At 41.3% G+C, this 12,878-nt stretch overlaps 1 protein-coding gene across 2 annotated transcripts in view; it reads right to left on the reverse strand.

The window, feature by feature from the left end:
- LOC122561603 (phosphatidylinositol 4-phosphate 3-kinase C2 domain-containing subunit beta-like) overlaps positions 1-12,878 on the reverse strand; it is a 217,954-nt gene that overhangs the window by 49,288 nt on the left and 155,788 nt on the right. For both annotated transcript variants that reach the window (XM_043713462.1, XM_043713463.1), the window contains 3 exons: positions 7,498-7,607; positions 6,162-6,363; positions 4,514-4,638 (listed from right to left, as the gene is read on the reverse strand). In XM_043713462.1, coding sequence (XP_043569397.1) covers positions 4,514-4,638; positions 6,162-6,363; positions 7,498-7,607 — 437 coding nt within the window. The remainder of the gene's footprint in view (positions 1-4,513; positions 4,639-6,161; positions 6,364-7,497; positions 7,608-12,878) is intronic.

Below are 12,878 nucleotides of genomic sequence, written 5' to 3' on the forward strand. Positions count from 1 at the left end.
CATTTCTCGTTTCCCAAAGTAGCCGAGGACAAATCTGGTCCGGGCCTGGCGACTTGTCAATCTTAATGTTTGACAAAATTTTCAGCACATCAGCTTCTTCTATCTCTATCCATTCCAGCATGCACACCTGGTCTTCAAAGGTTTCATTCACTACAAAGTTTGTTTCTTTCATAAAGACAGAAGCAAAAAACTAATTTAGGGCTTCCCCTAACTCGTCAGACTCCAACACAAGTTCCCTATGCTATCCCTGATCGGCCCTACTCTTTCTTTGACCATTCTCTTATTCCTCACATAAGTGTAAAATGCCTTTGTGTTCTCCCTAATCTATTTCTTGATATCAGGTGGAATGAATTGAATTGGCTGAAGACTGGCATCTGTGATGGGACACCTAGAGAAGGCTGAGATGGATCATCCACTCAGCACTTTTATCTGAAGGTTATTGCAAGGTTTCACACTTGACCTTTGCTTTATTGCACTGTACTCCCCTTCATATTGGTAGAATCTCCTCCTCCCGTGAGCTATTTAATTGTTCACCACCATTCACATCTTGATTTGGCAGTTCTTTGTGGAATTGGCTACGTCTGCTGCTTGCAGATATGCTGACTGGTACCGAAGTAGTCCTGTGTTGTATCTTCATCACCTTGACACCTCATTTTTAGGTGCTGTTCCTGCCATGCCCTCCTACACTTGCCATTGAACCAGAGTAGATCCCCCGGCTTGTCAGTAATGGTCTGTGGTTGCTGATGGGCCACAGTGTCTCATGGATACAGAGTCTTGAGTTGCTAGATCTGTTTGAAGTCTGTCCCATCTAGCACAGTGATAGCACCACACAACATGTTGGAGGGTATTCTCAATGTGAAAACAGATCTTAGTCTCCACAAAGACTGCATGATGGTCACTTCTACCAATTCTGTTATGGACAGATGCATCTGTGATAGGCAGATTGATGAAGATGAGGTCAAGTTTTTTTTTCCATCTTGTTGGCCACAGGCCACTGGTCTAGCAGCCTTTTCCCTTCAGATTTGCCCAGCTCAGTTGGTGGTGACATTGCTGAGCTAGTGCCAGTGGTGGATAATGAAGCCCCTTCCACAAAGAGTGCATTCTGTGTCCTTACCCTCTCTTAGTGCTTCCCCTAGCTGGTGCTGAACATGGAGAAGCACTGATTCATCAGCTGAGCAGATGCAATATGTGGTAACTAGCAAAAGGTTTCCTTGCAGACATTTGACTTGATGCCATGAAACTTCATGGGGTTGGGAGTCAATGTTGAGAACTCCCAGGGCAACACCCTCGCTCCCCTATACCACTATGCTGCCACCTTTTAGGTCTATGCAGTCAGTGGGACAGGATATACCAAGGGATAGTGATGGTGGTGTCTGGGACATTGTCTGTAAGATATGATTCCATGAGTACAACTGTGTCAGGTTGTTGTTTGACAAGTCTGTGGGACAGCTCTCCCAATGTTGCCATTAGCCCAAGATGTCAGTACGGAAGACTTTGCAAGATTAGCAGGGCTAAATTTGTCATTGTCGTTAGTACTGTCTTGGTTCATGCTCAGTGGTTTGTCCGGTCTCATTCCTTTGTCTTTGAGACATTTTAGCTTTGTTCTACTTTTTATTCTCTAGTTTTTCTTGTTAATTATATAATTTTATATTAATTACAGAAAGGGGTATTATTATAGGATAATAATTACAGAAATAAGAAACATAATTTTGGTTTAAGCCAATTAGAGTAGTCTTAGCATTGTCCCGCAGGATACGCAGGGTGCAATTCCAATGGTTACTCTGATGTCATGGGTACTAGTATCTTCTGGAACTGCACCTAGCCTTAGAGGCCTTCTGCATGAGGAGATTGCAGGAGTACAGTGCACCTCAGGGAAGTTCTCAGTGAACAATGACGAAGTGTTGGCTTGTGGACGGAGGAACTCCCTGCTCCCAATAACAGAACTAACACTCCAGCTCCCATCTGTGAGCCAGTAAATCATCCAGTACCCTGGAGTATTGCAGACTTGATTTGCTAAAGTCATCAGATTCCCAATATTTCCATAACACCAACTACAAGAAACTGTGAGAGAAATCTGAACTTTTCTTTTGATAGACAAGTCAGGCTCAGGGTGCAAAAGTTTAATTTCTCCACTTCTGAAAAACATTTAATAGCAAAGGTGCTAAAAGAAAGAGAAGCTGGGACTTAATGAGCCACTATAACTTGTAACTATCAGTTTGAGACATTGGGGTGGGGAAAGTTTTTTCGTGCATTCCAATACCTCCTAGAGAATAATTGCATGTGCAATTTTGGCCTGGTTTCATTCACTATGTAATACATGTGGGTTCCAAGGGTAAACATTGTAACTATGTATGGGACCCACACTGAAAGGCCTGATGTTAGTATGAATAGCCACCCAAAGATTTAATTCTTGACACAGATTAAACACCATGGACTGGTCGAAGGATGGGTGATGTTTTGCGGTGATGGGCTGCTGAGGAAAGGAAAAGAAACAGAGAAAAAGAAAAGTGGATTTCTCCTTTTTCCCCTCAGGCATGAACTGGACATGCACATCACTGAGGATCTTTATTTGGCAGGAAACTCCAAGTGAGCAGCAGGTTCAGTATGTGTAGTGATAATAATTGGTGAGATGCAAGTAGGCCCATACTGAGGGCAAATAAAATTATGCTCTTCATGTTAGAAGGATAAGAAATGCGTAAATCCTGCTGAGGGAACAGTATCCTCTTTAGCCATGCATTCAATATAGAAAAATCAGCAGCATGGTTTACAGCTCTTGTAGCTATTATCACCTTCTACATGAAAAAGCAAAATAAATGTCAATGTGTGGACATTTAAATAAATCATTACAGGCAAGGCCAGAAACAAGAAACTAATTCACACATTCCTCCAGCACCCAGCTTTCAACACTTGAATTGTGAAGGTCTGTTTCTCATTTTGAAACTCACAGGCTGATGAAACACGAAAGCAAATTCTTCAGCTCCCATGCAAATACAGCTATACAAATTCATCGCGCTGCTCAATTTCACACAGCAACCTGGCAGTCTCAAGTTGCATTGACATCACATTAATTCAGTTGATGGACAATTGTTAACCATGAAGCCATTGTCAATTGCCAGAAAAACCCATTTGGTTCACTAATGTCCTGTAGAGAAGCAAATTTGCCATCCTTACCTGGTCTGGTGTACATGTTTCTCCAGACCAACAGCAATGTGGTTGACTCTTAACTGCCCTCTGGGCAATTCGGGATGAACAATAAATGCTGGCTTAGCCAGAGATATTCATGGCCAATGAGTGAATAAAAAAGAAATGAGTGTTCTCATGGTTATCAAAGGACATAGGTGGCATAAAGAAACCCTGAGCATACGCAAGCCTTAAATGGTCCCATTTCCAAAATTCAGACGTGTAAAATCCTACTGAATGAAATGACTCAGTGGAAAAAGTCAAGAAATTCATTCGGTGGCAGCCATTGAAATTGTGAAGCAAGAAGCAGGAAGGTTAATGCCACATAGAAGCAAAATCATGCAGATGCTGGAAATCTGAAACAGAAAATGCAAGAGAAACTCAGCAGATCTAGCAGCAGCTGTGGAGAGAGAGAAATAGAATTAACATTTTGATTCTGGTATGACTTCTTCGGAGCTGTAGTAATGTTGACTTCTACAAGAGGAAACATACCCTCTATATTGGAGCCAGATGCAACTATTTGGCAAATTTGTTTTCTAAGTTTCATGCTGTCTCTGAGTGGCCATTCCAGGCTGTGCAGTTGGGCATTAGTGGGTGCCTGGAGAAGGCCTTTTTCAGTTCTCACAACCAAATTTAAATAAGGGACCCTGCAGGCCCACAGAGTAGACTCCTAAGTTAACAACATGGTTTTCCTCACCGATGTGGTGGGCTCAAAACACAACTCTGATTTGGATTTTACTGCCACCTCTCTGTTGGCTAAAAGCTTGAGAACTCTCATTTCTTTTTTATTCACTCATGGGCTGTGAATATCTCTGGCTAAGCCAGCATTTATTGTCCATCGCTAATTGCCCAGAGGGCAGTTAAGAGTCAACCACATTGCCATGAGTCTGGAGAAACATGTACGCCAGACCAGGTAAGGATGGCAAATTTGCTTCCCTACAAGACAGTAGTGAACCAAATGGGTTTTTCTGGCAATTGACAATGGCTTCATGGTTATCATTAGATCCTTACTTCCAGATTCTTTATTTAACTCAAATTCCACCATCTGCTGTGGTGGGAATATTGAGATTTCCTGTCCCCGTGACAAGATAACTGAGTAAGGGGGAGAAGGAGCTTCTATCTTTACTGAAGAGCAAGGCAGCGTGAAAGTTAGATTGTCAAAGAGGTACCTGATAGCAGTGAGGGGAGTAAAGGGCAGTCCTCAAGACAGGGTGAGGACAGAGAATTAGACATTACAGGATCGAGGGGTAGTTGCACAGCAGGGGAATGGACTGGATGATATTTTAAAGGAAGTGTCTTTAGTGTGCCAAACTACCTAATCATCATTCCTTACCTCGGTAACTCAGATGCTGGAAAGCAGCAGTGAAGCTGTTTGTTGAGTTCAACAAATTGATTGAAGTTTCTTTCAATGAAGGAAGCCTGACTCTGCCCTGCTCGTTCCACTTGTATCTTATAAAACTGAAATGAAGTCAGATGTAGGAGTAGTTAGGAAAATCAGATAGATTCTACCTGCATGACTTCAAGCTGATTAACTGTGTGGTAGGAGCCTTGCACAATATATTCCAAGATTTCAGCGCAATGCTCATTACTGGGGTTTATGGCATCTGACAAGCAGCACTCTTGAGCTACTTAAAGGTTGATAGAATGTAACCTTCCTGACCTCTGTGCATTTTCCACTTAGTTATCAGCGTTTTTCAGCTTGCTGAGTGAGGTTTCTTTGCAAAATAACTGCATTTGCAGAGTCCCCAGATATATTAAAAGAGGAAAGATGTTGTCTAAAACATTGCATTGGAATGTAGCGCTCTCATCTGCAGCTAATTAATTCACTGGGTCAACCATAAGTCAAATCTAAAAGAGTTATGATTTGCTTGCAAGGAAAGTGGGTCCTTTGTGCTCTGTAAACACTGTGTGAGTGGGATTATTCAAGTCAGCTTGCTTTATGTTTCCAGCTGTGTTGGATTTCAGTATTGCCCATTTAATATGTTTTTAGGTTTTACACCCAAATGATGTTGTAAACATTCTGTGATCACGTAATCTCAGCTGGTAGGGTTGGCAATTCTGTTGGGCCGATTTCTGGAGGCTTCAACACATGACTTCTCAAAGTGAACTACACTATCATGATTTGGAGATGCCGGTGTTGGACTGGGGTGTACAAAGTTAAAAATCACACAACACCAGGTTATAGTGCAACAAGTTTAATTGGAAGCATACTAGCTTTCGGAGCGACGCTCCTTCATCAGGTGATGAATTCATTTTGGGATGTGGGTGTCTCTGATTTTCTTGCTAACCATGTCTTTCTTTATTCCTTAATTGTTGCCCTAGAGAAAGTTGCCCTTTTCTTGAACATGTGCAGTCCAGTGTAAATACACCCACAGTGTTGTTTGGGAGAGATTTCCAGGATTTTGACCCAGCCACAGTAAGGTAGAGGTGTTATTTATGATGGTTTGTAATTTGGCAGGGGGATTACAGGTGGTGATGTTTCCAGCTATCTACTGCCCCCTTGCCTTCGAAGTAATGGAGGGCCTGTGTTTGTGAAATCTTGCTGAAGAAGCCTTGTTGAGTTGTCCTGAGTTGTGGGCAGTGCTCATTGTAGCCTCTAACTTAGTTTCCGAATCAGTTGAACTTGGCACTGGAACCAGTTTCAGGATCATCTCCACCCCTTGCAAGACCTTGGAAACCACACAATCTGCATCTGGTTTCCAAAGAAAATTAAACTCTCACTGCTACAGCCAAGTGCAATGTAGTTACTGAATTTGCATATATTAATATGAAGTATGAACTGCTTGTGGACTTTCAATAACCTCTGTTCCTGTTGCACCCTGCACATTCAGTTTTACCTTTTAAAAAGAGACTGAGTGATTTCTTAAAACTAAAAGTGAGTTTGTCTCAGAAAGAATTTTCCAAAACTCATAATTATAAAATTTTTCAAGTCTACTGTCAACCCAGTGTTAAGCATATGTCTAAATCTCCATAGTACTTACATAATCCTTAGGAGGAACAATTTTCTTCTCATAACCACACACTGCCACACAGCTTATTAGACCGTCTGTCTCTAACGTATACTTTTCTGGTGCAAAGGTCAGGCTTGGCTGGACATCTGGGCCTACCAATTTCATCTGTGCTAAGATGTGGGCGACAAAATTGATCTTCACTGGTAAGCTTCTCAGGCTCTCCTTTATCAAGCTGGTGATGAAAAGAATCAATTTCACTGGTCTCTGTCATAGAATGTTAGACACTATCAACATCCAATAAACACCTTCAATTACACTGGAACATTTCCAGTGCACTGGCCTGAATTTTAATAGTTATGCATTGTGAGTTCAGTTGAATTTCACGCAATCTGTTCAGTGATTGTAATGGTGAATAATTGTGAATCTTTTACAATTACTTCTGCGCTGTAGAGGGACTTCGATTTGCTCCTTATTTTGTATAAACTCTGTACATCTTATGTCTGAGTATTGATTTTCAGCTTTCATTGGTGATTTGTGACGAAGCTCATTTAGTAGGCACCAATGGTTAATATATTTACAATCGATATTTAAAAATGTATTGAAAATGTATGATATATTTAGGAAATGACGCTGGGGAAATAAGTAATGGGAACCAGTAAATGGCAGAGGGATTGAGTAAATATTTTGCACCTGTCATCAGAGTGTACGAAAGCATTCACGAAATACTAAATAATCAAGGGATTACTGTATAGTGATGAGGGAGGAAGGGAGAAAATAAACACAAGAACTATCAGTAGAGAAAGATTCTGGGGAAAACTGGGGGGGGGGGGGGGCGGGGGGAACATGGGGTGTTAAAGGCCAATAGTCTCCTGGACCTGATGGATTGCATTTTTTTTCAGCAAAGGAATTGCAAAAGCTTAGCCATCATAGATAATACAAACTGCTCCACATATTAAATATTCTGTTCCAAATTTCATTTATCAACCTGGAGTCCTATTGATTGTATTCAATTTTCTTTTTGAAATACATGACTGTAAAGTGTTAATTCACATAATCCCTATTAATGCAACACTTACGCTATGACATATTTCTCAGCAACCCTTCTACATTTAAATGATTGACTGGGGAGGGCTTACTGCCAAGTAATTCTGGAGAACCTTGAACATCGTCCCAGCCATTGACTGCTTTGCTTCATTAATCAACCATTTTACTGTATTAATTATAAAGCTTATTTGTTAAGGGTTGGTGTAATTAGCTGTCTGGTCTATGGTACAAACTTATTTCACTAAATTTATCAAATTTAGACAGAGGAGGAGCTGGGACAAGTAGCATAGTAGATAGGAAAAGCAAAAGCTCAACTTTCAACCTTGTGAAGTAAGAGGTGGCCTGTGCATCCGAGTCCTTTGGTCGCAAGTTATTGTAAACGTACTTCAGGTCCTGGACTTCAGCCAGCTCAGGAAGTCCAGCTGACAGCATCTGAACAGGCAAGAATGACAGATCTGTTATTGCTAAATTACAGAGTCAGTACCAGAAGCACAAATTACAAACAATGCCATTTCTTTGCACACAGTGGCCCCCAGAAATCTGGAATTGTGCTATTTTTCTCATCTATTATAGGTATCTGCATCCTATATTTACTTGGTCTGATCTTGATCTACAAATCTTTCTTATTATTAGCACATCATGGGGAACTTACTCGAGTGGGATGATGATGTAAGCATTGTCTATCTTTACTTAAACCTTTTCCTGCACCCTCAGATTGAACCTAATTTGAAATAACTTGCTTAAAGTATGACTTGGTGACACCATGGCTTAAGCATCTGGAAACCTAGTGAATGCTGTGGCCAACAACGTATCACCTTAGCCAGTGAAATGTTAGCTTTGAGAAATAAAGAGGTGAGATAGAATGAGATCAGATGCAGAATGAGAAAGAAACAGATACAAAAGATTGCATGAAGAGAAGAAGGGAAAAACAAGAGAAAAACATTCAAATTTCCAGTAATAATTCACTGCCTGAAGGAACTAGTGTTTAAATCTACTATTTAAATTTACTGTCTATTCTACTGTTTAAATTATTCCTTTTCTGGGCCAGAGATCTTGATTGGCTGCCGTTAATAATTGTCACAGCCTTAAAGGGGAATTATGCTGTTAATTAACAGGTTTAACCTCCTGCAGCAAGTTAACTCAAGAATTAGTAACCAAATCTAGAAAATTCTTAAGGGCATGATGCTGTTTGTGTGAAGCAAATTATTCGAGTCAAAGAGTGTGGTGCTGGAAAAGCACAGCTGGTCAGGCAGCATCCAAGGAGCAGGAAAGTCAATGGTTCAGGCATAAGCATCAACTCTCTTGCTTCCCGGATGCTGCATGACCTACTGTGCTTTTCCAGCACTACACTCTTCGACTCTGATCTCCAGCATTTGCAATACTCACTTTCTCCCTGAAGCAAATGGTTGACATATATATTGACCCAGAAAGTTCTGAAATTCACAGGTCATAATATATAATTTAATTCTATGAATTTGCTGGGCAACTTGTACGTTAATAACCCTGTCTGTTACTCACTAGTGTTTTCTGTAAGCTGTGGTCCATAACACTAAAGGCAATTAGCAATAGGCAATGAATGCTGGCCTCGTCAACAAAGTTCACATGCCATGAACAGATTATGTTAAAACAAACCAAAATCCTTGCAACACTTTAATTCTGGAAAGGCAGGAGAGGAGATTCTGGTTAAGCTCACGGTTGGGTTGGGTACAAAGGAATGTTTCCCCTCAATATCAGATCATCTGGCAAGGCCAATGTTGTTATGATGCACAGGATGATCCAAAGTGTGTGAGGATTACCACTGCTCTGTGCTGGTAAGAGGCATGGCCTTAGACCATTGGTTTTCAAAAGTATCAAACTGCACTGTTGGGAGTCCTTAACATTTGGCTATTGTAGCCTGAAGCTATGACCTGGAAGAACAGAGTACACTTACAACATATCTGGAAAATGGAAAGTCTACTTTTATCAATTTCTTTAAAAGTTATTTTGGAGATGGTTGAGAACAGTAACAAGCTTCGTGCATATCACACACCTGGCTCACCAAATAACGATGCAATTGTCATGGCACATACTCTCTTAATGGGTGTCCTGTTTCTGTAAGGAACCAGCATGAAGTCAGCATGACCAATGGGAAGAGTAGGCAGGGAACAAATGATGAATGCAAAGGGACAGGGTGGCCTGAGGTGCATTTGTTTTAATGCGAGAAGTGTAGTAGGTAAGGCAGATGAATTTAGGGCTTATATTAATACCTAGGAGTATGTTGTTATAGTAATTGCTGAGACTTGGTTGAGGGAAAGGCAATATTCGCAACTAAATAGCTCAGGATATCGATGCTTCAAGTGGGATAGAGAGGGAGGTAAAAGGGGTGGAGGAGTTGTGCTACTGGTCAGAGAGGATATCCCAGCTGTGCTGAAGGAGGGCACTATGAGGACTCGAGCAGTGAGGCAATATGGGCAGAGCTCATAAATAGAAAGGGTGCTGTAACAATGTTTGAGGCTGTACTACAGACCTCCAACAGAGAGTGTGAGATAGAAGTACAAATATGTAGACAGATTATGTAAAGAGGTAAGAGCAACAGAGTGGTGGGGAAGAGAGATTTTAATTTTCCCAGTATTGACTGGGATTCACTTAGTGTTAGAAGTTTAGATGGAGTAGAATTTGTAAGAGCATCTAGGAGGGTTTTATGGAGCAGTATGTAAATAGTTCAACTCGTGAAGGGGCCATACTGGACCTGGTATTGGGGAATGAGCCTGGCCAGGTGGTTGAAGTTTCAGTAGGGGAAAACTTTGGGAATAGTGATCACAATTCTGTATGTTTTAGAATACTCATGGACAAAGACAAGAGTGATCCAAAAGGAAGAGTGCTAAACTGGAGGAAGGCCAACTATAGCATAATTTGGCAGGAGCTGGGGAATGTAGATGGGAGCAGCGGTTTGAGGGTATATCCACATTTGATATGTAGGAGGCTTTTAAACAGAGGTTGATTAGACTGCAGGATAGACATGCCCCTGTGAAAATGAAGGATAGAATTGGCATGATTAGAAAACCATGGATGACAGGTAAAATTGTGTGACTAGCTAAGAGGAAAAATGAAGCATACATAAGGTTTAGGTGACTGTAAACAGACAAAGTTTTGGAAGAATGTCGGGAAAGTACGACCAATCTGAAACCAGGAATTAAGAAGGCTAAAAGGGGTTATGAAATATCTTTAGCAAACAGGGTTAAGGAAAATCCTGAAACCTTTTATTCGTATAAAAGGAGCAAGAGGGTAACTAGAGAAAGGGTTCCCTCACTTAAGGACAAAGGAGAAAAATTATGTGTGGAGTCAAAGAAAATGGGTGAGATTCTTAATGAGTACTTTGCGTGATATTTATTGAGCAGAGGGACATGATGGCTGTTGAGGTTAGGAAATAGATGTTTGATTACTCGAGGTCAAGTCGGCATGAGGAGGGAGGAGGTGTTGGATATTCTAAAAGGCATTAAGGTGGACAAGTCCCCAGGTCCAGATGGGATCTAACCAAAGTTACTGAGGGAAATGAGACAGGAAATAGCTAGGTCCTTAAAAGATACTTTTGCAGCATCCTTGAACATGGATGAGGTCCTGAAGGATTGGAGAATTGCTAATGTTGTCCCCTTGTTAAAGAAGGGTAGCAGGGATAATCCAGGTAATTATAGACCAGTGATCCTGATGTCAGTGGTGGGGAAGCTGATGGAGAAGATGCTGAGGGATAGGATTTATTTATATTTGCAAGAAAATGGGCTTATCAGTTATAGGCAGCAAAGTTTTGTGCAGGGAAGGTCATGGCTTACCAACTTAATAGAATTCTTTGAGGAAGTGACAAAGTTAATTGATGAGGAAAGGGTTGTAGATGTCATATACATGGACTTAAGATGTTTGATAAGGTTCCAAGTGGTAGGCTGATGGATGAAGTTGCATGGAGTCCAGTGTGTACTAGCTAGATGGATAGAGAACTGGCTAGGTAACAGGAGACAGAGAGTAGTAGTAGAAGGGAGTTTCTTAAAATAGAGAACTGTGACCAATGATGTTCCACAGAGATCTGTGCTGGGACCACTATTGTTTGTAATACATATCAATGATCTGGAGGAAGGTATAGGTGGTCTGATTAGCAAGTTTGCAGATGACACGAAGATTGGTGGAGTAGCAGATAGTGAAGGGGACTGTCAGATTGGAGAGTTGGGTGGAAGAATGGCAGATGGGGTTCAGTCCGGGCAAATGCGAGGTGATGCATCTCAGAAGATCCAATTCTACAGCGATAACCTACAGTAAATGGAAAAGCTCTGGGGAAAATTAAGGTACAGAGAAATCTGGATGTTCTGGTCTATTGTACCCTGAAGGTGGCAGCACAGGTCGATAGAGTGGTCAAGAAGGCATATGGCACGCTTTCCTTTATCGGACAGGGTATTGAGTACAAGAGTTTGCAGGTTATGTTACATAGGTATGAAACTTTGGTTCGACTACATTTGGAATACTGCATACAATTCTGTTCACCAATTACCAGAAGGATGTGAATGCTTTGGAGAGGGTGCAGAGGAGGTTCACCAGGATGTTGCCTGGCATGGAGATTGCTAACTATGAAGAGGGGTTGTGTAGATTAGGATTATTTTCATTAGGATGACGGAGGTTGAGGGGGTCCTGATTGAAGTTAACAAAATCATGAGAGGTATAGATAGGGTGGATAGCAAGAAGCATTTTCCCAGTGTGGGGTCTCAATTACTCGGGGTCATGACTTCAAGGTGAGAGGGGAAAAGTTTAAGGGAGATACACGTGGCAAGTTCTTTACGCAGAGGGTGGTGGGTGCCTGGAACATGTTGCCAGCAGAGGTGATAGAGGTGGGCATGATAGTGTCATTTAAGCTATATCTAGACAGGTACATGAATGGGCAGGGAGCAGAAGGCTCCAGATCTTTGGAAAACAGATGACAGGTTTAGATAGAGGATCTGGATTGGCGCAGCCTTGGAGGGCCGATGGGCCTGTTCTTGTGCTGTAATTTTCTTTGTTCTTTTTTTTCTTGCAGTTTGACTCTTCCTGGTGTGTAAGAACACTGTGGTGAGCTATTCTACAGAATAGTTGGAAAATTAAGTCACAAAAGCAAACTCATTTTACCAAGCAAGACTAAGAAATGTTAGCTTGGATGTTTTGAAATGGCAACTCAAGGAGCTAGCTATCTGCATTCTTACTGGTCTGCCTTTCTGCAGTCGAGCAGGATTTGTTATCCTTTCACTGTATTAGTTCAAATCTAAATAAAAGACAGACATCTGTCTTCTATGATTGCTAACATTGTTAATACTTGCGATTGTAATGACTTTGCTGAGCTACAGCTTTTCCTTTGCTTTTATGCTGAGGCTGCTATGGATGGAAAATAGGATGAGGAAATTAGAAAAGCACATGAATAGCTTGCTTGACAGCCAGAGATATTGGTGACGAAAAGCTAAGCTTGGTTAATTCTTCATTTTCAGTTTTTAAATTATGCAGAGCCCAGCTATGAGCTGCTGAGGGCAGGAGTTCAATACAGATACACAACATTTTCAATATACTGCTGGGTAACAAAAAGGAACAACACAAACACACAAAGATGCACACACACTGTTCACACTCACATATTCACACACACACACACTCTTCACGTCACACAAACACATGCTTCACTCTCACACACACACATACTCTTCACTCTCACACATACTC

The sequence above is a fragment of the Chiloscyllium plagiosum genome, chromosome 23, assembly GCF_004010195.1.
Source record: "Chiloscyllium plagiosum isolate BGI_BamShark_2017 chromosome 23, ASM401019v2, whole genome shotgun sequence".
Classification (NCBI taxonomy): domain Eukaryota; kingdom Metazoa; phylum Chordata; class Chondrichthyes; order Orectolobiformes; family Hemiscylliidae; genus Chiloscyllium; species Chiloscyllium plagiosum.